Source organism: Puma concolor, chromosome A1 (assembly GCF_028749965.1).
Source record: "Puma concolor isolate L17-30 chromosome A1, mPumCon1.1.hap2, whole genome shotgun sequence".
Lineage (NCBI taxonomy): Eukaryota > Metazoa > Chordata > Mammalia > Carnivora > Felidae > Puma > Puma concolor.
In genome coordinates, this window is record NC_141667.1 from 222,870,022 (window position 1) to 222,896,009 (window position 25,988).

The following is a 25,988-nucleotide window of genomic DNA, read 5'->3' on the forward strand; positions in this document are numbered from 1 at the left end:
TGCTTTCTTCCTGGGACTCTGGAAGCTTAGTATATGCCAGATATAGGGTGCCTACATGACCAGTGCCACATAAAAACCTTGGGCACTGGGTCTCTAAAGGGCTTCTCTGGTTGCTAACATGTCACATGTGCTGTCACAACATGTTGCTGGAGAAATTAGCGTACCCTGTGTGACTCCACTGGGAGAGGCTCTTAGAAGCTTGTGCTTGGTCTCCTATAGACTTCACCCCATGCACCTTTCCCCTTTGCTGATTATATTCGCACACAATGTATTTATTTTTATTTTTTTAACAATTAACTTTTTACGTTGATTTATTTTGAGAGAGAGAGAGAGACAGCGTGCAGGTGAGCAGGGGAAGGGCAGAGAGAGGGAGAGGGAGAATCCCAAGCCGACTGCACACTGCCAACACAGAGCCCCATGTGGGGCTCAGACTCACAAACCGTGAGATCATGACCGGAGCTGAAATCAAGAGTCAGACACTTAATCAAATGAGCCACCCAGGTGTCCCTCACATGATTTATTTTTAATGAAAATATTCTATGTATACTATTCTCTAACCTGGATATTTAAGTTGGACATCTTTCCATGTCAGTATATATAGGTCGACCATTCGTCTTAATATCTTGTCCATATAATTTTTAACAATCTAGTAACTCCAAACATTAACCTTTTTCCTCTCAAAAGTTAATTTCACTTACACAGTTTCAATAATTCAAGATTAATTTGACAATTAATATACTTACCGGATGCTTGAGTGTGCAAAGCTCATATAAGACACAGCCAAGAGACCAAATATCCCTGGGGAAGACAAGAGTTCACATGCCAAGAAATATCCATAATTCCGAATTAAAGCCTTTATCCTTACAGTGCTTTGTATTTGTGTATCTTTACGATTTTATAGGTTGACCAGTTTTTTTTTACAAATGCGTTCAGATACATTATCTATTCTTAGTCCTAAGAGGTAAAATTAAAACAATATGTAGTTTGTCAGAATCCCAGCAGAGAAAAGATACACAAACTTTGCTACAATCCGAGGGCTCAGGGTTTACTTCAGCTTCATGTGCTCAAAGAAAATGTGTGTATGTATGGGATTTTGAACAATTCAGAGGAAGAAGGCAGGACTCAAACAGATTTGTTTTGATTCAAAGGGGAAAATCGGGTTGATTTACAAAGGTATATTCTACTCCAGGCTATTGACAGAACCAAAGTTCTACTAAGTAAGGACATAGCAGTTGGCACTCCATAAACTGAAAAATGTGCTAACAATACATGACTGGAGACTTGCTCTTTAGTACTTATATATGATTGGTTTAATAAGGAGCTACTTTAGAGAACAAAAAGCGTCATTAAATCTTAAAAAACTGAAGAAAACATAATGAGAAGTGAAAAAAAAAGTGAAAACAAGGATTCAGTACAGTGAGGAAAAGGGTTCCACTGCTTAGCAATACTTCCTCTGTGTGCAGCAGGAGCCGAGAAAGACATCCCAAAGGCTTGAGGAAATGAAGGGTGATGATTATAGAACAGGTAGGAAACAACTTCCAGCTGTTTCCTAGCATTTTTCTAAGAGTTTCTAGAAACTCACTGGCCCCACTTCCTACGATCACACAGAATTTTGTCTTCACTGGGTCATCTGTAGGTCCACAGCCTCCCCTGTCCCAGAGCGCCCCCTATAGCCAGGGTGGTCCAACAGGGAATGCAGCCACAGGGCCGGATGGGAACATTTACAAGTCTCACACCACCCTGTTTGTGGTGCAGACTATGGTGAACCAGGGACTGGTTTTCTGAGCTAAAGCGGGGTACCCAGCTGATTTTTGCTAAGATTTCCAATTATCAGAAGCACCAAATCAGTTTACTTAAATGTTGATTCAAATTCTTAAAAAGCAGTACAAGGAAACAAAACAATGCTGCTGACCCAGGGCTCTTCTCGGGACAGTCTGCCCTCCCACCCAGGTTGCACCAGCTGCCTTGCTGCTTAACTTGAGGCCAAACCCCCTCTTGGTATTAGAGGCTATTAAAAAAAAAAAAGCCTGTTTTTCTATGCAGAGAAATGTTTACTATTCTTTTTTAGAAATCTCTGCCATCTGGGCTTTGCCCTCCACTTATCTCTTGCAAAGTCAAACAGCCAAACATCTCTTGGGGATTTTCCTAAACAAATGGAAAATTAACTCCCAGAAGGAACTCAGTCTTCCTGATAAGCCAACAAGTTCATCTGGCAGCCAGCTTTGAAAAGTGGATTTTTTTTCCCCTTCTTACACAGAAATAAAAACTACCTCATGTTCACCTTTTCCTACTGCGTATATCAATATTACTCCTGAACAGCGGGCTTAGTATCGTATTCATAAAACTAGCTGGGTTTTAAAGCTGGAAGATACCTTAACAATTACCTGGCCCACACTCTCTGTTACTGCTAGGGGAACTGAGGCCCACAGAGGTTAACCGACTTGGTCGAGTTGGTGACGGGGCTCTGCCACCAGACCTCCCTGCCTTCTATCTGACCCATCCACAACACTTTCCTGAATTTGGCTAAATAGCGTTTAGAAGGTATGAAGAGCAAATAGAAAGACGGACATCACAGTGACTGCAATTTTTAATATTCCTTTTATCACCTGTATTTTTAAGTGAAGTGGTCAAGATAGTCACTGGGGTCCCCATTTCACACATGAAGAAAATGCAATTACATAAGTACCATAAGAAAGAGAGAACCTACCAGTGTTAGTACTGAGACTTTCAAACCAATAGTCGGTAACTCACGTTTTATTGTTGTAGGGTTTATTCTGACAGATCTCTGGGGACAGGTAGTAAGGTGTTCCAATACAAGTTCTAGCAAGTTCCATGGAACTAGCAAATCATATTAAATAATAAAACAACACAGTTTATTACTGGAGTAAGAAAAGGCTTAAGACACAGACATGCAAGAAAAACAGTATAAAAATGGATAACACAAAATTTGATGAATGCACATACTGAAATAAAGCAAACATATTGCATACTAATAACAAGAATAATAAAGTTAGTTGATTTTTTTTAAAGTTAGTTGATTTTTAAGTTTATAATTTACCTCCCCCAAATCAACACATAAAACAAATTTATGGCTCAAAGACTCCACAAAGAAGTACAATTGTTATATTATAAAACTCTTACATGCAGAAAGAATTCCCCCTTTCCAATTACCAAAGTAATGCAATCTCATGGCTTAAAATTTGGAAAACACGAAAGTGAATAAAGAAGAAAAAAATTACCCAGAATCTCACTACCCCAAAACAGCTATTATTTAAAATTTGGATATATTTCCTTCTCATCTTTTTTCCAGGCATATTTTTCATATGACTGTGATCACAGAGTATTTAAAATTCAGAATTCCATTTTTTGCCTTCATATTACAAAGTTTGTTCCCATGTCATCAAGAAGTCTTCAAAATCATAAATATAAATGGCTACATAATATTCAGATCCACGCTTATGCCGTGTTTTATAAAATTTACTATTTCCCAATTATAAGGCATTTAAATTATTCCAAATTTCAAACTATTACCTGAGAACAAATTCCCAGGAATAGAATGATTAAAAATCTCTTGATACTTATTACCACTAAATCGTCTTCCAAAGCAGTTGCATCGATACATTCCCCGGAGCACGTGTGAATTTGCCTGTTTCACTAAATGCACTAGCTTTGTGCGTATTCAGTCACATCTCCTGTGATAAGCTTATCTCACACTACACAATACTGCCACCATCATTGTATTATACCGAGATTTATCTTGGAAATTTTAATCTCAGACCAAGTATCATCTGAATGACTTAAGACATTTATAGAAATAGTTATTTCAAATTATCTGGAAACCAAGCTTTTAATATCTTAATTCATGATACCTAAAAATACATATTTTGGCTGTTATGAATAGAAAGAAAAAGGATTTTTAAAAGCACTTACTTGTTCAGAACTCTTGCTATCCCGAAGTCCCCAAGCTTTGCAACCATGCCATTCTTGCTAAGAAAAATGTTCTATAAATAGAGAGAATGCTATGTTATGGGAGATATTTCAAGAAAACAACAAGATCGGTTTCTGTCTTGATCTTCTCTCTGAACTCTTACCTGTGCTTTTATGTCCCTGTGTAAGATCTTCCTGTCGTGAATATATTTTAGTCCTAGAGAAATCTGTACAAACCAACTCAGAATCTGTAGAAGGAACATTAAACGAAACTGGTCAGTGGTCTGGTGGTCATTGAAATGTCTTCATGATAATGTACAAAAAGAGAGAAATGACACATTTGTGTGTCCGAACTTATATGAATGAAACTACTAGAAATACCATCTTATCACATTATTCTCTTTTTATAGCTAGAAAAATGGAGGTTGCAAAAGGCAATTTGAATGCACTGGTATCAAAGTACAGAAAAAGATAAGTAGAAGCAGGGGAGAGAGGGAGGCAGCTCATGATTTTCTTTTTTCTTAACACTGGTCTGCTAACTGCAATAGGACAGTAGATAAGCAGTATTTCCTGATAACCCTGGTGCCATAAGTGTTTCCTTTTCAGTGGAAAGAGGGTGCCCAGGGCAGAGAGGGAAAGCAGAAGAGGCAGAGAATCTGTGAGGTTGTTAACAACTTTAATGAATTATCAATATATATGTATCTAATATAAAAACAACAAATATCTTACTTTTAAAACTTAATTTCCTTTTTTTTTTTTTTCAACGTTTTTGATTTATTTTTGGGACAGAGAGAGACAGAGCATGAACGGGGGAGGGGCAGAGAGAGAGGGAGACACAGAATCGGAAGCAGGCTCCAGGCTCCGAGCCATCAGCCCAGAGCCTGATGCGGGGCTCGAACTCACAGACCGCGAGATCGTGACCTGGCTGAAGTCGGACGCTTAACCGACTACGCCACCCAGGCGCCCCTAATTTCCTTTCTTAGTCTTGATTTTATTTTCTCTTAGCTGGCCATGAGCCTCTTTCTAAAAATGTGTTCTAGGCCTGTAAAGATTTCCTTAAACTATTCTAAAATTTCATTGGTTCTTTGGATGCCAGGTTACACAGAAAAAGAAAAACAAAAGGAAAAAAGCTATACTCCAGATGCTAAGATTGTTATAATTTTCATTCTTTTCCAACAGAGGGAAATGTAACTCAAAATTTTGTAGAGAAAAGTATTTTTATTAAATGAAGCAAAATAATACCTGGATAGGAAGAAAGGAGGGTTTCTACAAATATGGAATTTAATATAAAATGTAAATGAACATAGGAAGAATGTGTGATTAAATTTGCAAACTTTAGAGATCCTGATTCCTGAATCATCTGTCTATTCAAACTATTCTATTGTGTGCCGTAGAAAATGATATAGGCATGAGGCTCTTACATGGTAAAACAGAACAAAGAAACAAATGGCCGAAAGAAAGATGGCAGGCCATTCCTGTGCACGGCTCCAGGCAGTGGCCTGCCTTATCCATCACACAGGCCCGATTCAGAGTCCCTTCTATACACACATACTTGCTGTCTCCTTCATGAGTACAGCTCCCAGGAGGGTTCCACAGGAAGCTCCGAGTATGGAAGAAAAATGTGTTTGTGCCAAGAGGGAATGGGAATTGAGGCCATTATTCTTCACCTTTTCTCTCCTCTTTCTTCATAATCAATGAAACTAAATAGCCAATTGCCACGAAGGCCTTCCATGCTCCCTAGCAAAGTGGGATAGCTATTTTAAAACAGCATACTAAATGGTAAAAGGAAGAAGAGTAAAGCTATAAATATGTCACATTTGAAATGGCTGAGGAACATCCACATTCACGTTTTTTTAGCCAGGAAGATTTATCTCAAGGGCATCCTACATGAGATTGTCCAAAAATACACTATCGTTTCTCAAAGTTCACTCTCAAAAAGAGATTCAATTTCAGTTCAATTGCAAACATGCTCTGGACTAAATCTATCAAGAATATTGATACACAGTTTTATGATTTAAGTTTTCTCTACCAGCAATCATGCTGTATATAAATATGGTCTATTACTTACAGCACTATAAATCTAATTGCCCCTCATACAAATTAAAAGGCAAAATGGAGGTGTTTTTACCTGATCTTCGCTAAATAACACTCCCCGTTGTCTATGGATCCTTTTCATGAGATCCCCTCCGTCACAATACTCCATCACAATAAACAGCCTATTGTTCTCTGTAAGAAAAGGCATCATTCATTACCTTTCATGTTCCCGAAGATGGAGAATATAACAGAAAAATGCAGTATACAATTGTTAAAAACTCTGGCTGTAGAATCATGATGGACGGGTTCTCATCCCACTTCACCACTTAACATTTCTTAGCTCTGTGACTGCGGGCAAGTTATTTAAATTTCTCTGTGCGTCATTATCTCATCTGTAAGGTGGAGATAATAATATAGAAACTCCTCTCAGGACTGTCATAAAGGTTAAACAAGTTAATCCATGTCAGATGCTTAGAACAATGCCCGCATATAAAGAGAGTTCCATAAATGTTAACAATAAATGTTAACAATTGTTATTAACACATTCCTGCAAGATGTGAGAAATCTGCTGTAAAATAGGAGCTGGGAATCTTAACCAAAACCCCAGGAAGAATTAATAGACCTTTGAACTTGAGTATAACCTTTTATTTATATGGCACTTACTCTGCTATGTTGTTGAGAACAATACACACTTTTCTCAATTGACCTCTGCCTGACCTACTTTCTAGAGTAATGGGCATTCTCCACTCCTGCTGCCCACTCAGGGTTTCCACTCGTGGCTACTGGCCTCTCTAGCCTGCTCAGCTACCTCTGTTCCCACTAATTCTCACCAAGATCATCGTGTGCATTCCCAAATCTGCTTAGGCCAATTATACTTGTTATTACAATTATTGCATGAACTGATGAAATACGAATGGAAAAAGAGAGATGTGATTATTTCTACAAAACCTATGTTGAATACTGTGGAGAACTCAATTAAAGCGAGTAGCTTTAAAAAAAAAAATGCCATAGACCTAAACGTTGGATAAGACAAGTGGAAAATAACCAAGAAAGCTTTAAAAAGATTGGAGCTTTAAAAAGAAAGCTTTAAAAAGCTCTAAAAAGAAATGGAGGAGAGTCGCCTATGTAAGAATATTCAGAACTCTATGCAATGAACGCATAATCAAAGATGAGGCCTCGGTCTTATGTCAAAAGTTTGGCAAGTGCTTGTGCATTTATAGATGAAAATTAAACACGTTTATATGATTTCCTGCTTAACCAGCCTTTCCCCTTAACCAGCCAGCTGCCAGTGGGGCTCCTGTTAGGAAACGGCTCCTACTCAGTTATTCACGTCTCCTGCTATTTTGTGGGTTCCCCGCAGACAGAGCCCACACTTTGCTCTTCTGTATTCCCTGCACCTAGCACAGTAGAAGGCACATGGAAGGGACTTAATCAAGTTTGGTTAAGTGGTTTCATAAAACATGTAAGGAACACAAAAACATGGCACAAAATCAGGGGTGAATCTCCCTAGTGTTTTGCCCTGTAGTGACTGAACATCCACTAAATGCCAGAATCTCTTGCCAAATAGCTATCATTTGCTACCTCTCTCTTGCAAGTAGCTTAAACCAACTTTAAAGTGGCCGCGAGCATCCTGACAGCATCTGCCCTCGGTTGTGGTTGCACCTAATTCACAAACTCAGTGCTCCTTTCACATAACACTTCAATGTCCACCTCCCTCCTCAAATGGGACAGATCCATTCATTCATCCACAGACTTTTACCGAGGACATGCCAAGGAATGCGGTGCTGAGAATGAAAGGTAAATAAGCCATCCTTCCTGCACAAGGCGTGGACCGTAGAGTTGGCAAATCAGTGAGTACACGTGAGAAGAGCTAAGTGGAAGTCTGTGCCCTGGAGGGCAAAGGGGACAAGAGCCAGTCGAGGACAGACTTGGGGAGTCTACGAGGGTCTTAAGAAGGTATTTCCTGACATACCCTAATAATCTAGGGATCAGTTATTTTCAGGAACATATTACTTTTAGGAGAGCTACTGTTTCTCATAGCTGAGTCATTGAAAGGGCTGCCATAGTGATGAAGGGATGACAATCTCAAAACCACGGAACAGTCAAAGTCAGGAAAGCTAAGGACAAAGGGTTCCATTTTACTCACTTTCCACCAACCTACAATTCACTCAGCCTTACACTGGCTTTCCGTGAAAGAAATTAATTGGCTGGTTCAGAAGTAATCATGGCTGAGCCATCTTAAAAAAAACTATTTGGGTCAATGAGCATCATTTGGCTCTAAATATCCATTGCCTCCCCCACTAGCTACTGTTAATTTCATATTTAAATGGGGTTAGAACTGTCTGGAAATATCATTTATGTTCTCAAATTTTCCATCTGTTTAAGAAGAATAAGCACGGTAGGAGGGGGAAGAGGTATGAGAAAGGATTTTGTTCTCACGGCCTCCAATCCCATTGATGGAAATAAAGAATGCAATACACTGGCACAATAATACAGCAGATTATATGCCACGTGAGCAAGCGTTTGGAGGTGCTCAGAGCAGAGGTGACAGAGGTCCCTTTCTGCAAACATTAAGACTGTATTTAGTCTTAAAGAATATTTGAAAATGCAGAGAAGAGGAAAAGGTTCCTCTAAAAAGGAAGTACAAGACACATTGTAGGGCAGCAACTTCTGGAACTATAGAGCTCATGGGTCATTGACCTTTCAAAACTATTTAGGGACACTAATAGTAGGGACTGACATTAAGCAACTTTTCTGTTGCCAAATTCCAACACTTAAAAAACAACTGCTGTAATTAATTCATTCTAAACTCTACTTTTAAAAAGTTAGGATTGCATCTTACAGACATCGGCATCTTCTAATCGGTTGCTGGGGGCCCAGCAGTCTTGGTGTTATTATGCCGCCTGCATAACTTTTACACCTTAACCAATTTAATTTGCTTATAGTTGCCTTTTTATGTATGCACAAGAGTAACAGAAAGTAAATAAGTCTAAAAAGGCTCTTTTAGTACACATTAAATACAAAATTGTGATAAAAAAGCACTGTGTTATAGTCTAATTGACAGTATTGTTCCTTGTAATTAGCACAGAATGGTGTATCTTGTGACTAATGGCCTCTAGATTTGATGAAATATCATCCATTACCACCATCATTCCATAAATAAAAGCATTTTAGCACCCCACATCAAGGGGGGACACAGACTCGGCCTAAAGAATAAAAATACCTCCTGCTATTCTCCCTTGCTCGTTGTACCCTACTCACACTGACTTCCCAGTGGGCTCCGTGCCAGGTATGAGATTCTGTACTATTTACAAGCCTGTGACTATTTCACGGATGCCGGGACATGCGACTCCTGGGCCAGAGGCAAAGGACTTTATTACTCTTGGCAAAAGCAGGAGTCAGAGCTTCACGTGAGTGCTCGTTCTCTGTGTCCCCCAAACTCCACGGAGGTACAACATGTGAGCCTAGACAAGCATATGCACTGCAGTGGGCCACGTTACAGGAAAGGAACACTGACCTTGAGGAATCTGCTGCATTCTAGTGAGCAGGGAACAAGCCAGCTCGGCCTTGAGGGAAATGTCTCATCCGTCAGTGTCGCTCACTACAAACACAATATGTAGCTGGGTAGACAGCAGTCAGGGCTCTGCGTTCCTGGCACACCCAGCAAGCGCGTGTGAGATGCTCAGGGCCCATAGCAGATTGCCTCTTCCCCAAAGCCTCCTGGCCAATCCTTTAACCCATCAGGCCTGCTCTTGCCTCCTGCCTTTGCAGTGGCTGTTGCCCTGTCCTAGGAAACTCTTCCCCAGAGTTTAGCATGGCTCTTCAAGTCTTTGCTCAAATGACTGCCCTATTCTAACTTGTTTCCTCACTCCTGCCTCACCCTATTTTATTTTGCCACAGCACTTATCACCTTCTAGTATACGACACAATGTGCTTATTAATTAAGTTAACATTTATTGTCCAACCCTCCCCACCCTTTCCCCTGGGCCTATAAAATTCCACAGTCGATAGCAGGCAGAATTCTAAGATGGCCCCAGTGCACACACCTTGTGGACTCCCTCCCCCAGAGTGAGGGTACAACCTGTAAATATGATGGGCTGTCACTCCCATGGTTATGTCATGTCATACAGCAAAGGGGATCCCACTGATATAACTGAAGTCAGTTGACTTTGAGTTAATAGAAAAGGAGATTTTACCGGTGGGCTTGACCTAAACACAGCATCCATCCAAATCTAAGTCTAGAGGTCAGAGACAGAGGAAGTGAGAGATTCCAAGGGAGAGAAAGCCTACAAAAGGGCGGCTGGCCTCTGGAAGCCCATACCCACCCCAGTGAAGTAGATGAATTCTGCCAGCACCGTGAATAAGCATGGAAGAGAATGCTGAGCCTCCGATGAGACAGCAGACCCAGTGGAGAGAGAGACCCTGAGCGGAGAATCCAGAGAACCAAACCCAGACCTGTGATCTAGAGAGGTTAGGAAAAGATAAATGGGTGTTGGTTCAAGCCACTGAATTTGTGGTCACTTGTTCTGTTACACAGCAACAGTGTGTAAACAATAGTGTGGGGGACACTGGCCAATTTTGTTCACTGATGATCCCTAAAACTTAGAACATGCCTAGCATATAACAGGCACTCTATAAATATTTACTGAAAGAATTTAAATGGAATTAACTTAGCATCAGGAAAAATCTCACTACATCGCCTTATTAGTCATATGTTGTTTCAAACTTACAAAAACTTCATACTTTTTATAGATAAACATTTACTGAACTAGAGCCATGGTTCTGTTCAGAGACAAGCTGTTGAGGGTAAACAAAGGCTTTATCTTGACTCTGAGCTGTCCCGGGCTACAAAGGGTTCTGTGGCTTTCAGATAAGCTCCATGTTTCAAGTCCCAACAACCTGCAGGCAAACCCATTGTCCTCATTGCTCTAGTTTTCCTAAACACACACTTCAAAAACAAAAAATAAAGCTGCCATAAGAAAGTTTAAGCTTACAATATAAACAGACTCAGTAGAGGTCATTTCTGCTGTCCAAATGACCTCTGATTTTAAAACAGTATCTATGTCAACGGTCCTCAAATATCTACCTTGCATAAAGACATATTCCACTCTGTGAAAGTGGTCCAGTCCATGTACTCATTCAGCAATTGTAAATTAAGCACCTACTATGTGTTAGATGCTGAGGATCCAGTGCTGAGAAAAGTATTCAATAGATCTACTGTCTTACAGGGACTATCTTACACCAATTCATACCTGTAAACACACACACACACACACACACACACACACACACACACAGACACACACACACAAGTGCAGAGGTGCGGTGCAAGGTCAGGAAGGGGGCTCTGACAGGAACTGTGATCTCGGAGAAGGCCTGAGCATGAGCGTTAGCCAGACAGAGGGAGTAACAGCAATAACCCGAGGAATGAGGAAAAGATTGTCTTCTGGCTTGTTAGGAATCGATGAATAGAAATGTAGGGTACTTATTCAGTGGCTGCCCCTTAGAAGTTGTTCAAAATAACCCAACTCCCTGCTCAGATGTACTGCTCAAGTCCCAAGTAGAGCTCAGAAGAACCCTGTTCATACCCAAGAGTTGAAGAGGGCCACACTGAATGCAGAGGTTTTAATTTGTAAGAAACATGGGGCACCTGGGTGGCTCAGTCAGTTGAGCGTCCGACTTCCGCTCAGGTCATGATCTCACGGTTTGTAGGTTCGGGCCCCGCGTCAGGCTCTGTGCTGACAAGCTCAGAGCCTGGAGCCTGCTTCAGATTCTGTGTCTCCCTCTCTCTCTGCCCTCCCCCCCCCTTTAAAAATAATAAATATTTTTAAAATTGTAAGAAACACAGTGCCCTACGCAGTGTAAAAGCTCAAACAGTAGGGACTATGTATATTTATTTACTGATGTTTACACCCCCTGAGGGTGCTTGAAGGCATGTAGGTAACATTCCTGCTCCATTAACTACTCAGCACGTGTGAACTGAAGCACCCACCCCAGTGCTGGGGGCTGGCACAGGGATGCTCCACGGTGAACCGTGTGCAGCCTTACACACACCTGACATACAGGATATGTGTTTATTGTCTGTCTCTTCCCCCTAGAATGGAGGCCCCATGAGGACAGGACCTTATGCCTGTTTTGTTCACTGTTATATTCCTGGCTCTCAGAACAACACCCGGCATCGAGGGCACTCAATAAAACTTTGTTAAGTGAGCGAATGGTCTTTGACCAACGCTCCTTTCGTGTTGTGTTTTGTATTTTTGCCTCTGGAGCCAAGTGGTGGATGAAGGCAGAAGAGATGTTGTATTCAGGCATCCACAGGAAGGGAATTGCTTCCTTAAAGCTTCTCCCCCTCTGCTTTGGCTGTTTGCTTGGCCACGGTGCGTGGCTGTTCGCCGCCTCTCTGTAAGAGGACTGGACAGCCCACCTGTTGCCCCAGCGCATGCAAGGACTCTCAGAGGCAGGATATCCATTCCTCGTCACCATGTTATCGGGACTGCTGTGCCAACAAGACCGTGAGCTCAGAACGATCGTGAGAAACAGGCCACATCCTGGCAGGGCTCCGACGGTGATGGCGTGGTGGACCCTGTGTCTCGCTCTTTTCTCTGGCTCAGGAGAACAGCGTGCTCCGTACTTGGGCGGCTCCATCACCTGGGCCCCAGACTTAAGACCCTGCCCACTCACAGCCAACGTGCATTGTGAGACATACATGTGTATTACTGGAGGCCACAATCTAGGAGTTATTAGCATACCAATCATTAACTATTTGAGATGGTAAGAATCAAGGACAGGTAGGAAAACTTGAGCAAACTTGGAAAAGTCGTCTACGAAAACTCACTAGAGAAGAAGTAAAGTCAATGTCTCAAATGACCATTTAAGTAAACGGGAAAACGAATCTGTTTACGAAACCTAATTTATGCACGGTTCCCAGGAACGTATCCCTTATAGATGTCTACGTGACTACACTTTATTAAAACCCTGGAAGCACATTAGAAAGTCAAACCTTGAAACGAACTGAAGAAGGTTACGATGTTGGGATGCTTCATCTTTGCCAGGAGAACGACTTCTTTCGTTGATGCTTCTTTTTCTTGGGTGGGCATCTAAAGTATATTAAGAGAGAATAGTCTGTAGAGATAATGTGCTTTCGAGAACATGCTTTCTGCTCACTGTCATCTGAAATTCTTCAGAATTTCACTGGCTCCTAATTCCACTTCTGAAACTGATCTACAGTGGCAGGAAATGACATCCCGAGAATTAGAGCAGATCTGTATCTAACCAATAGTTTATGACAATTGTAAACAAGAAAATAAATATTTCTGGTGAAGGTGTGCTGTCTTAAAGGTTCAGTTGTGGGGCGCCTGAGAGGCTCAGTCGGTTGAGAGTCCTACTTCAGCTCAGGTCATGACCTCACGGTTCATGGGTTTGAGCCCCACGTCGGGCTCAGTGCTGACCGCTCAGAGCCTGGAGCCTGATTCAGGTTCTGTGTCTCCCTCTCTCTCTGCCTCTCCCCTGCTTGTGCTCTGTCTCTTTCTATCTCAAAAATAAATAAACATTAAAAAAAAAAAGGTTCAGTTGCATTGGTGGCATTGTGTTAATTATTCAGGCATCTAGAGGAAACTTATTGGAATATTTATCTTTCAGCAGCAATGACATCCTTTATAAAAATGCAATGTTCCAGCAGCAATCACTACTGAGAAGAATCAAATGAAATCTTAAGAAGAAGGTCATATATCACATCAATCAGACCAGTAAAATTCTATGTTAAGATGACAACATTTTTCACTTGCAAATAAAAACTGTCTCTTGTGACTTCATTTCTGATTTGATGTACTTTCTTACTATTCAATATATCATCTACTGACCAGTATTTTTCGATGGTGTTGGTGTCAGCGGCAGCGGCCACCCTTCGCTTTCACCTCCACTTCCTCCTTCTCAACATTTTGCCATCATTTCCACCCTGTCATTTCCACCCTGGCTTCTGGCCTCTGCAGGTCCCCGGTTCCTCTCCACTGCTCCCTCTGTAATGTTCTTCGACACTGGCCCACACTTGATGTGGGAGTTCCCAAATTTCTCATCCTCATTGAGATTTAAGGATTTTGTAAAAATTAACGTTCTCGATCCCAGCCTGACTGCCTCCTACCTGTGTGCCCTTCAGCAAGGCCTTTGAATCTTCTCAGCTTCAGTTCCTTCCACCCCAATTAAACTGCACAGCTGGTGCAAATGAGCTTCAAAAACAAAAGGAACTGGGGCACCTGGGTGGCTCAGTTGGTTAAGCATCCGACTTCAGCACAGGTAATCCCGTGGTTCGTGGGTTTGAGCCCCGTGTTGGGCTCTGCACTGACAGCGTGAAGCCTGCTTGGGATTCTCTCTCACCCTCTCTCTCTGCCCCTTTCCCGCTCTCTCTCTCTCTCTCTCTCTCCCCCCACCCAAATAAATAAACATAAAAAAAAAAAAGAAACTGAAGTATTCTTACCAGGTTGATAGACTTGGCTACTCAACTACTTTAACTGCTATTTTTCAAAAGAACATTATACACAAAATCAAAAGGCAAATGCAGGTAGGTCACTGCATTTTGATGGTTAGGTAAAAATATTGGCAATGTATGTGACAAATAGTTCTGTATTTACAATATATAAAGGAGTCCCGGCAAATTAACAAGAAAAGAAAGGCAAATCTGCCAATAGAAATAGGGCAAAATACACGAATGGGAAACTCACAAAAACTAAACAAAAATGACTGATAAAGAGAAAAGAAAAGATTCAACCTCACTCCATAATCAAAAGAGCAAGGATGAAAACAAAACTTGATACCATGCATGTCTCATCAAAAACATGGTCAAAGACAAAAAGAATTTTAGTACACGGGATTATCCAAACAGCAGCAAAACGGCACTCGTAGACTTCTGGTGTTAAGTATATGAACTGGTAAAATTTTTCTGGGAAGGAGGTGTTATAAGATGTACTAAGAGACTTTAAAAATGCTCCAGGTTCTGACTTAGTAATTCTTCCAGAAATTTATCCAAAGAAAATAATCAGAAACGTGCTTCAGCATTCTCCTATGACAACCTTCATCACCATGTTTTACTATTAGTTTTTTATTTCTTTAATTTTAGTTTTTAAGTTGATTTTGTTTATTTTGAGAGAGACAGAGACAGTGCGAGTGGGGGAGGGGCAGAGAGAGCAAGATAGAGAGAGAGAGAATCCCAGGCAGCCCCGATGAGGGGCTTGAACCCACAAAACCGCAAGATCATCACCTGAGCCGAAACCAAGAGCCCAACTCTCAACTGACTGAGCAGGCACTCTTATTATTAGTGTTTTAATTACTATCATAATACACACTTGTGATTTTAAAAAATACCTGAAGCCAGACAGAAGTGAGCACAATGGAAATGAAACTTCCCCTTGTCCACAACCCCACTTATTCCACGAATTCTTATGCTGTAGGAGTAATTGCTGCTAATTGCTAAACCTTTCTATAAATCTTTTAATTTTATTTTTTTTAATTTATTTATTTATTTTGACAGAGTACACAGGAGAGGGAGAGAGAGAGAGAGAGAGAGAGAGAGAGAGAGAGAGAGAGAGAATCCCAGGCAGGCTCCATAACATCAGTGCAGAGCCTGATGCAGGACTTGAACTCATGAACTGTGAGATCATGACCTGAGCAGAAACCAAGAGCCAGACACTTAACTGACTGAGCCACCCAGGCTAAACCTTTTTATTTAATGCACATATAGGTAAACACACATACATAGTCTGTTTAATAAAAATGACTCATATTAGGGGAGCCTGGGTGGCTCAGTCAGATAAGCGCGTGACTCTTGATTTTGGCGCAGGTCATGAGCTCACGGTTTGTGGGTTTGAGCCCCACATCAGGTTCTGTGCTGACAGCTTGGAACCTGGAGCTTTCTTTGCACTGTGTGTCTCCCTCTCTCTCTGTACCCCATCCCCCTACTTGTGCTCTGTCTCTGTCTCTCAAAATTAAATAAAAACATTTTTAAAAATAAAAAAAAAAAATAGCCCAGAGATGGGGTGCCTGGGTGGCTCAGTTGGTTAGGCGTCCAACTTTTGATTTCAGCTCAGGACATGGTCTCTGGGTTTGTGAGTTTGAGCCCTGCATCAGGCTGTGTGCTGACAGCTCAGAGGCTGCTTGGGATTCTCTCTTTCCTTCTGTCTCCCCCAGCTCACATTTTATCATTTTAGAGATAAATAATCTCTAAAAAAAAAATTAAAATAGCCTGGAGAGAAATTCACCATAATGTTAATAGTGATTAAGAGAAAGGTTATAAAAGATTTTTATTTTCCTCTAAGTGGTCTTAATTTCCCCTTCGGTTCTTTTCAAAAATTTCTACAATGAACATTTTTATTTTATAATCAAGAAAATATACAACACATATTTGGAAGCAAGAATCAAAAGAATAATGCGGCTGGCCGGCTCAGTTAAGAAAGCATGCGACTCTTGACCTCAGGGTTGATCTCAGGAGTTCAAGCCCCACCTTGGGCATAGAGCTTACTTTAAAAAAAAAAAAAAAATCAAAATAATATGCTTGGTAATAGTAGGATGATAAGAGAAAAAATATTAGATTTTTGGTACCTATAAGAAAATGAGCAATTCACGTTCTGGCGTTTAGAGTTTACTGTGTGGAGAGGCATTGGAGATGTGAAAAGAAACATAGATTTCTTTAGCTGAGAAGTGATGAAAAACTACATTAGGGTAGAAAAGGGAGAAAGAAGTAATACATGTTAATACTGGGACACAGGCATTGCTAGGCAAATTTAATAACAGAAAGACATACGAAAAAGCAAGAAGGACGAGGCCTAACATAACATTCTCCCTAGTGATGGCATGGATACCGGGGTGGTTCATGAGAAAAAGGATGAAAGAAAATCAGTCTGTATTAGAAAAATATGGTCAATTTTTTATTATGTATACTAAAGAATGGGAGAGATGCTACGAACTGCATTAATATACATTGTTAAAGAGGGTTCACCTCCCAAATAGTTTCTTCTTTACTTAGAATTAAAATGGTGTTATAATCCCTAAGTATGTACCAGCTTAACAGTAGAATTAGAAGGCCTGAAAGTATCTATCAATTGAATCATTTATGCAATAACAATGTACTGAACACCTACCAGTGCTGTGTGGAATACCAAGATGAATAAAGCCTGGATTCTGCCTGCACAGAAAACATAGTCTAATAAGGGGGAGAAGGCATAGACGCACACACAAACCAGCCAAAGCACATCAGAGTAGAAGGCAATCAGCACATAACAACATGATGGATAAAAAGCTATGGAGTTTACAGAGAGAGATTATTTTGAGTCGGAAGGTCCTGGAAGGTTTCCTGGAGCTCAGCCCTAAACAAGTGGGATCTTGATGTTTGGAGATGGGCAAAGACTTTCTTGAAAGGAAGAGCCCCATGGGTGAGCACCGAGGCTAGGGTGCAAAGGGTTTGCATGCGGGGGAGGGATGCTGGACATGGAATGTGGGAACAAATCAGCGAGAGTGTCAAAACTCATCTGAAGAGTGAAAGAATATAAAAGTACAGTATAATCCCACATTCCACCTACATGATAGCAATCCAGGACATCTTCCTTTTACGTATGTGAATATATGTGTGTGTGTATAAATACTGAGACAGAGAGAGAGGTAATATGTATTTTTACAAAGATTGCCTTATTGTGCACATACTGTTTTCCCAATAAGCAGAAGCCATGACATTTCTCATGTCAATATTTCACCTACAACATGATTTCTAAGAACTGCTTTGTTTTTCCTAAATTATGTAACCAATCCCCAGCTGTTGGACATTTAAGTTGCTTTCTAACTGTACATCTCTGAAGATTTCCCTTTGAATAAACCCCCAGAAGCCGATGTACTAGATCCTAGGATGTATACTTTTTTCCTTTCCTTTTTGAAGGGATGCCCAGGTGGCTCAGTAGGTTAAGCAACCGACTTTGGCTTAGGTCATGATCTCATGGCCTGTGAGTTTGAGCCCCATGCCGGGTTCTATGCTGAGAGCTCAGAGCCTGAAGCCTGATTCAGATTCTGTGTCTTCGTCTTCTTCTCTGCCTCTCTTCTGCTCATACTCTGTCTCTCTCTCTCCCTCTCAAAAATAAATAACATTAAAAAAATTCAAAATGAAGACAGCTTTCCTGCTTATACAAATAATACAATTCATGGGGCACCTGGGTGGCTCAGTCGGTTGAGCATCTGACTTCAGCCTAGGTCATGATCTCCCTGTTCCCAACCAAGTTCGAGCCCTGTGTTGGGCTCTATGCTGACAGCTCAGAGCCTGGAGCCTGCTTCGGATTCTGTGTCTCCCTCTCTCTCTCTGCCCCTCCCCCACGCATGCCCCTCCCCTCTCAAAAACAAATAAACGTTAAAAAAATTTTTTAAATTCTGACACTGCAGAAAGGAATGGTGGGGGTGAAATCCCATCACTCAGCAATAATCAGTTAGTGTGTGTGTGTAACATTAACAGTACATATGCACACACACACACATACACACAAGTGCTGGTGGCCTGATTTTGTTTTCATCATCACAACATATTGCGGACCTATAATACAAACACAGCATGGATCCTTCCAAGGCTTTGATACACAGAGTTCTCTTCATTGTGATACCAATTTACCTTCCTCCCAGTAGAGGGAGACAGTGCCCACTTCCTCCACTTTCAAATTCCTTCTAGTCCTTCCCAAATGTATATGCAAAGAGTGAAATTGTTTGACTTCTGTTTCTTAGTTTACTAAGGAGTAAGTATGATTACTTCTTCAGTTATGGGTTTTTTTTCTTTTTATTCATTTACAAAAGGCTAGCACCGTTAGGTCAATACTTGGCAAATATTTTTGGCATTCTGTCAACTTTGAATTTATTCGTGGTGGGTTTTGTCATACAGAAGTTTGATGTTTTTATGCAGTCAAAGATGACAATGCATCTAGCCATCTTTTCCTTTATGACTTCTGTCTACGGGAAGGTCTGGGGACATGACTGGAGCATTATCAAAATGTTGCTGGAGCCGTGACAAAGCTACTGGGTAACCCAGGGAATTGGTGAAAGGAGTAAGACAAACTCGAGGGAGAGAAAGAGCCAACGGCATTTAGCAAGTAATTGGATGTGGAGAGAGAAAAACTCAGAGATGACTCCAGTCTTGAGCCTCGGTATCACAAGGACACTAATGTCATGAGCACAGTGTGGCACAGAGCAGATGAAATGCAGAACCAGGGTTATGGAAGGTATCAGCATTGGAGAGAGAGTTGTAAGTGTGGCCTGCGACCTGGTGAGGTCTGCAGTGAGGCGATGGCCCAGGGAAAGAGAAGAGTGTCAGCAAAGGACAGATGGTTGGGACAGATAGAGGATGAGAAAACAGGGAGGCCTGAGAAAGAGCAGTCAGATAAACGAGAGAGTGTTAGCAGAACAATGTTGCAGAAGGAAACTCTGACAGGCCTCTAGAATAATAGGACACTTGTGGAAGTATGCCACCGGAGCCATGAAAAGGGACTTATATTGGTAAATAAAGCATTCTCCCTGAGGCTAACCATCTACACCAGAGCTTTCTTTCTTTCGTTTGTTTATTTATTTTGAGAGAGAGAGAGAGAGAGAAAGCATGAGTCAAGGAGAGGCAGAGAGAGGGGGAGAGAATCCCAAGCAGGCTCCACACTGTAAACGCAGAGCCCCACTCAGGGCTCGAACCCACTAACTGTGAGATCATGACCTGAGCCGAAGTCAGATGCTTAACTGACTGAGCCACTCAGGCGCCCCTGAGTTTTATACAGCAAACTTACATCAGAGCTTTCACGTAAGTTTGGGAAGTCCTTTTTTCTTTGCAACTTTTAAGAACTGTGGTAAAGTATATAGAACATAAATATACACCATTTTAAATGAGAAATTCAGTGGAATTAAGTACGCTCACACTGTGCAACTTATGAAGTCCATTTTGCACACATCTGGGGATTTTGCTTTTGTTTTTTTTTTAAGATTTTATTTTTAAGTAATCTCGACACCCAACGTGGGGCTCGAACTTATAATAGTCACATGCTTTACCGACTGAGCAACTGAGCCAGCCAGAAGCCCCATTTTGCAGACATTTTGTATGGAAGGTCTTCTGCTACCCTCAATCATAAATCCTCCAGAAGACAACCAACAACACTTGCCTTAAAATTAATTCTAGGGGCGCCTGGGTGGCTCAGTCGGTTAAGCGTCCGACTTCAGCCAGGTCACGATCTCGCGGTCCGTGAGTTCGAGCCCCGCGTCAGGCTCTGGGCTGATGGCTCAGAGCCTGGAGCCTGTTTCCGATTCTGTGTCTCCCTCTCTCTCTGACCCTCCCCCGTTCATGCTCTGTCTCTCCCTGTCTCAAAAATAAATAAAAACGTTAAAAAAAAAAAATTAAAAAAAAAAAAATTAATTCTAGCATGTGATGGGCATTGTTGTCCCAACCTTTGAAATGCACACATCACTAGAGAGGGTGACACAAATGCTGAGAGGAATTCCACAAAAATGATTCCTTTTCAATGAAATATATTTCATTAGTGTCCAAAATCGTTAAGCTAACAAAAGTACATTGTTTTCCTCCATTCATTCAATGCATTCAATAAATGTTTTTGAGTGCCTATCATGTGCCAGGCACTGTCCTACATGCTGAAGGAGACAGACAATAAACGCATGAAGAAATAAGTGAGCAAAGTAATTCCTGATTACAAATGCCATTCAGAAAATGGGGCAGTGTAATAAGGAGTGATAGAGGGTGTGTTGCTACCTCAGTTGGCACGTTTAGGGAAAGAGTCTTTGTGGAGGGGACCCGATGATGGAGATACAGCCAGAGGAAGAGGACCACCCTGTGGCCAAACAGAAAAGTCAAGCAATAGAGCAGAAGAAATCTCACAGACCTTGCAGGCCACCCTCAAGTGCCACAGGAGCCAGATGCTATAATCTTATTTTTCTTTTCTTCTTTTTCCCTCCCCTCCCCACTCCTCTCCTCTCCTTTCCTTTTTCTAATAAAATCATTGGTTGCTGTTTGAACCACGGACTTAGGAGTTTGAGTAAACCAGTTAACTGAGGCTTAAAATTCATACTATGAAAACAAACAAGCAAAAAAAAAAATGTGTTTCCTTTTCATACCTAATTAAAAGCCAGTTGAATGTAATACTGAAAATGAACAGGAATGTGAACTTCTTCAATTTACCTTTGCAAAATCGATCTCCTTTATAACACAGTGCTTGCTATCCGACGTCCTTTTAGCCAAGAATGCTTTCCCGAAGGCACCTTCCCCAATGGCCTTAATCACATCATATTTATCCATTGTCTCGAATGCACGGTGGCTCCTGAAATCAGAGCGATGAAATTTTATCACACACTGTTCATAAAGTCACAAAATTGATCACTCAACGTAAAAGAACTTATTTTGCTAAAATTTTCCTACCAACCTCACCGAGACAGTCAAATAACTTTCCTTGTGGCCACAGGAGACAACCAAAGTGAAACTGCTTTTTGGTAGAATCTCAGGTCAGACTCAGCTTTGATACAGTGTAGTGTTGTGATCTTCGGGAAGTCACTTAATCTCTGAAAACTTCACTTTCCCAATTCCTAAAATGTAAATAACAATTCCCATATGTGCAAGATTGTTCTGAGAATCAAAGATACACCACCTCGGGTCTTGGCATCTCTATAAAGCAGGAATGTCTTTAAGGCTCGCGCAGTTTTACAGTTCGGCCCTTCTCACCGGGGACGTGCTGCCCCCTAGGGGACATCTTGGGAATTTGTGGATGTTTTCCTGTTCTTGGCAGAGTTGGAGAAGCACTCTGGCATTTAGAAGTGGCTTGGGCCTCAGATACTAATGTCCTGCGATGCGAGGAACAGTCCTGAAGATAAAGGATTATCCTGCGGCCTTACAACCTTAGCAAATCCCCACACACATTCAGGTGCGTGGAAAAATCCGTTTATAATTACCTGCGGCTAGAACCAAATTCCATTTTACATGTAAATATAGATTTTTTTTTTTTTTTTGCAGTTTTAACGAACACTGAATTTTCGAGGAATGCAACTGCGTGTAAATCAAGGCTTGACTGCACTTTTTGTTTAGAAAATTACCAAGAACCGTGCCCCGGTGGGGAAAATCACGCCCCCGCTGGCCGCGCTCCTCCTGGTGGCCGAAACCTAATAGCGGGCGGCAGTCACCGTCAGGTGCCTCCCTGCCCAGGTGCGGGCACTTGGCTACTTCACGACGTCTTCAAGTGTGGACTAACCAAGCATTTGCAGACTGAAATGCAGACTTTGTTGTAAACGGTTCCCTTGCGTTTGCTCTTTATACTGCAATTAGGGCATCATGCCCACTTTTAAAACTTGCGTGAGCAGGCAGGTTATGTTTTCGATAATTTGTGTCAGGGTAGGAAGGGGGACAACTGCGTGGGTGGCATGGGGCTGGGAACCAGCTCCGCTGCCAGGGGAGGCCTGAGACACCCGAGGATCGGGTTTTGAGGAAGGTGGCTGGGGAATCGGAACTCGAGGGCACCAGCCCCGTACCTGAGAGACGGCGACCCACCGCCCAGACAGCACCAGTGGGTGGAAGCCCCCAGCTCTCGGGACAAGCCTTCTCCCTTAGAAGCACCCCGGGAGGGGGCCGCCGCGTGGGCGGCCGAGCTTGCGCCGAGTTTGCGCGCTGGCCGGAGCGCGGCGTGTCGCACGTTGCCACGGAGACTGACGCGGGCCCAGGACTTCGGATGGCTCCCCTGCAGACCCTATCTACCCCGCAGGGGCTCGTCCCTTTCCCCGCGGCTCCCGGAGCTCCGGGGACAGCTCGGGATTAGGATCCGGGGCGTCCCGCCCGCAGCATACCTGTTCAGCCGATTCCGCAGGTTGGGAAGCGTCCCGGGGGAATCTGGGTCCCCGGACCGCCCCGCTTCCGGACCGCCGGGGCGGAGCTGCCCGGGAAAATGCAGGCGGGGCTCGGGAGCAAGCTGCGAGAGGAGGGGTCTACGCAGTCCACCCAGAAGTTGGGTCCAGGGCCAGGGAGTTTGGAGTTACTTTGTCGTAGGTCGGGACTCCAGTGCCTATCCCAGCACACAAGCACACCGCGCCTCTTTCTTGCGTACCAGATGGTTTGCGGTTTTTGATATTTATCTCTGTTTGCAACAACCCAGCAAGGTTGTGGTCTCCCAGTTTTAAGAATCAGCTAAATTGAGACAAGGAGAGTTTTTTGTGCAAGGTCTCAAATACTGTCAAGAGATGGAGACTGTTTTGTCTACAGCTGGCGGCCTCCATGGGGGTTCTTTTACAAAACTGGATGCCGCCCTGAGGCCTGCAAACAGGCTCCCTCCTCCTCCTCCCCATTCCCCACTCCCAATTGCACACCAAGCTGCTGTCTAAAACGTTTCATTACATGTCTAAGTAGTTGAAAAGGATGTAATTTCCAGCAATTATAAATATTGACACAAGTAAGACATATCCAAAGGAATCTAAAAACTACAGCAATTTGAAACCAACAATCATTTTTTTTTAAGTAAGCTTCTTTTGAGAATCACAAAGTGTACATCATTTCTTTCTCTCCTTAAACTCATATCCCCACAGGTAATGTTTTCCTGCTTCAAAGTTATATTGATCACCTTATCATATAAATGGAAATTTACATTTCCTGACCATAGGCTTTTATTTTTTTATTGAATTATTAACATTACTAGTAGTATATAACTGGTAAAAATAAAATGAATCACACTGATAAATAATCATTAAACATTAAATTTGTTATGGAAATTCATCTCTTAAAGATGTCAATGGATTTTTCTCTTCCTCCCAATTAGTATCCACAGATGAGTGCTAACTTTTTGCTAGAATCGACAAGGTTCAACAATGATTCTCTTGCTTTTCTTTCATCCCTCCCTTCCTTCCTTTTTTCTTTCCCTCCGTCCTTTTTTCTTTCCTTTCTTCTTTCCTTCCTTCCTTCCTTCCTCCCAGCTGTAAGTATTAAGAAATCTCATTCATTTAAATAAATAATAGGAAGTTTTGTTAAAAGTGTACCTCAAAAGCAAAACTCTGTTGGGGCACCTGGGTGGCTCAGTCGGTTAGTGTCCAGACTTTGGCTCAGGTCATGATCTCATAGTTAATGAGTTCAGGCCCCACACAGGGATGATTGCTATCAGCACAGAGCCCACTTCAGATCCTCTGTCCCCCTCTCTCTTTGCCCCTCCCCTGCTCTCTCCCAAAAATAAAAAAACTTTTTTATTTTATTTTATTTTTTCAACGTTTTTTATTTATTTTTGGGACAGAGAGAGACAGAGCATGAACGGGGGAGGGGCAGAGAGAGAGGGAGACACAGAATCGGAAACAGGCTCCAGGCTCCGAGCCATCAGCCCAGAGCCTGACGCGGGGCTCGAACTCACGGACCGTGAGATCGTGACCTGGCTGAAGTCGGACGCTTAACCGACTGCGCCACCCAGGCACCCCTAAAAAATTTTTTTTTAAATAATAAAAGCAAACTCTGCAAACCATCTGACTTTTGAAAGGATTTGTCATCTAATCAAGACTCAGTCTCTCAATAACTATACATAATTCCAAGTTCCCTTTGTTTGGTGGTTTGGAAATATTTACACCCTGGGGCAATGCTAAAATTTGAGATGACTAAGAGGTACCGAATACTGTTATTTATGGAAGCTGAGTATCCGGAACTATCCTTAAAGTGACCCCCGCCTACCTTAATTCTTGAAAAGTCTTCAAGAGAGCGGCTAAAAAAGAGCTAACCTAAGTAACTCTGGGAAATGGTGTTTTAACTGGAACTCTAAGGTTAAAAGCACTAGGAACAACACATAAATGCTGTACTCTAGTTGGGAAATTTGCTTCTCACGGGAGCATGGGCTAATTATTTGGAAACTGCTTACATCTGTATCCTGGGGTTGAGCAGTTAAGTGGATAGTGGATGGTTCGGGCCAGGTTTCTCACTATCAGACAGAGAAGCTACAGAAGAGCGAGGGGAAAGGCCAGGGTGAACCTTTGGTACTAAATCAGAAGCAAGGACATCAGTATGAACTTACCCTTAGTTTAATATACATACAGATGGAGAGATACAGAACGACTATAGTTGTGTGCATGTGCATAGGACAGTAAACACAGATGGATTTCCTAGCTCTGTCTGCTGAGAGGGCCTAGGAGCAGTGACACTTCAGTAGCAACAAGCACACCCAGCACCCCGATCCTGGTTTTGAAACCATGACAGGAACCAAGGTTCCTCGGAGACATGGCTGATTCTGAAGCTGGGACAGAGACGCTTCAAGATGAGCCTAGACCGTCTTCTTGTAGTACCAGAAAGTACCAGGAAGTGTTCCCAAAACACAAAAGAATGAGGGCATGTCAAAGGGACATAGAGGTAACCTGAAAAACTCCCAATGGCCAAAGCTGGAACAGTTTAAGCAAAAATACAAATGACTTAGCTCTGGATGACAGCCCCCTTCAGGAGGTACAGCTTAATTTCTCAGCACCTGAGTATGGGCTGGACTTGGTGACTCACTTGGAATGAACAGGACCCAGAAATCGAAAACCAGTAACCTTACAGTTTAACCTTGTAGCAGACATCACCTTCATCAAGCAATCAAAGCTAACAGCAGCAGTAACAAATCAGTTGACTAGATGTCTAAGGGTAAATAAAATGTGTGGGGTGAAGGGCTATACCATGGTTTTTGTTCCTGAAAATTAAAAAAAAAAATGGTTTACATCTACAAGATGCATGTATTCCACATTTTCAGGAGATGCTCAGTAACCATCCTGCTGTAGATTCAACTGCTTTCCCATTCTTCACTGGAGCACTGCTGCCCATACTGCCTCGGGCTTCTGCTGTTTGCACACTCGCTCGGGGAGATCCCCTGGGAGAAGCCTCTTTCTTCTATAGTAAAATATCTCACCTCACAACAGCATCCCAGTATGGAATGACAATGGAATGACGGGACCCCAGCACGTATGTGTCATGCCCCACACATACTGGCATCCCATTATTTCCACGGCACACTCTAGTGTCCAATACGTCCCGCCTCTGGCCTGTTTCTTTCTCC

At 42.2% G+C, this 25,988-nt stretch overlaps 1 protein-coding gene across 6 annotated transcripts in view; it reads right to left on the reverse strand.

The window, feature by feature from the left end:
* NEK5 (NIMA related kinase 5) overlaps positions 1–23,340 on the reverse strand; it is a 62,036-nt gene extending 38,696 nt beyond the window's left edge. For 2 of the 6 annotated variants that reach the window (XM_086712813.1, XM_086712786.1), the window contains exons 1-9: positions 22,477–23,340; positions 21,381–21,540; positions 21,140–21,278; positions 12,962–13,058; positions 6,056–6,153; positions 4,092–4,175; positions 3,931–4,001; positions 2,752–2,838; positions 744–798 (exon numbers count right to left, since the gene is read on the reverse strand). In XM_086712813.1, the coding sequence (XP_086568939.1) occupies positions 744–798; positions 2,752–2,838; positions 3,931–4,001; positions 4,092–4,175; positions 6,056–6,153; positions 12,962–13,058; positions 21,140–21,256 (609 nt within the window). In that variant the 5' untranslated portion in view covers positions 21,257–21,278; positions 21,381–21,540; positions 22,477–23,340. Of the gene's footprint in view, positions 1–743; positions 799–2,751; positions 2,839–3,930; positions 4,002–4,091; positions 4,176–6,055; positions 6,154–6,179; positions 6,346–12,961; positions 13,059–21,139; positions 21,279–21,380; positions 21,541–22,476 lie in introns of those variants that run through there. The other 4 variants (XM_086712797.1, XM_086712809.1, XM_025924045.2 and 1 more) reach the window with 4 other exon arrangements.
* Positions 23,341–25,988: the final 2,648 nt, after the last annotated feature.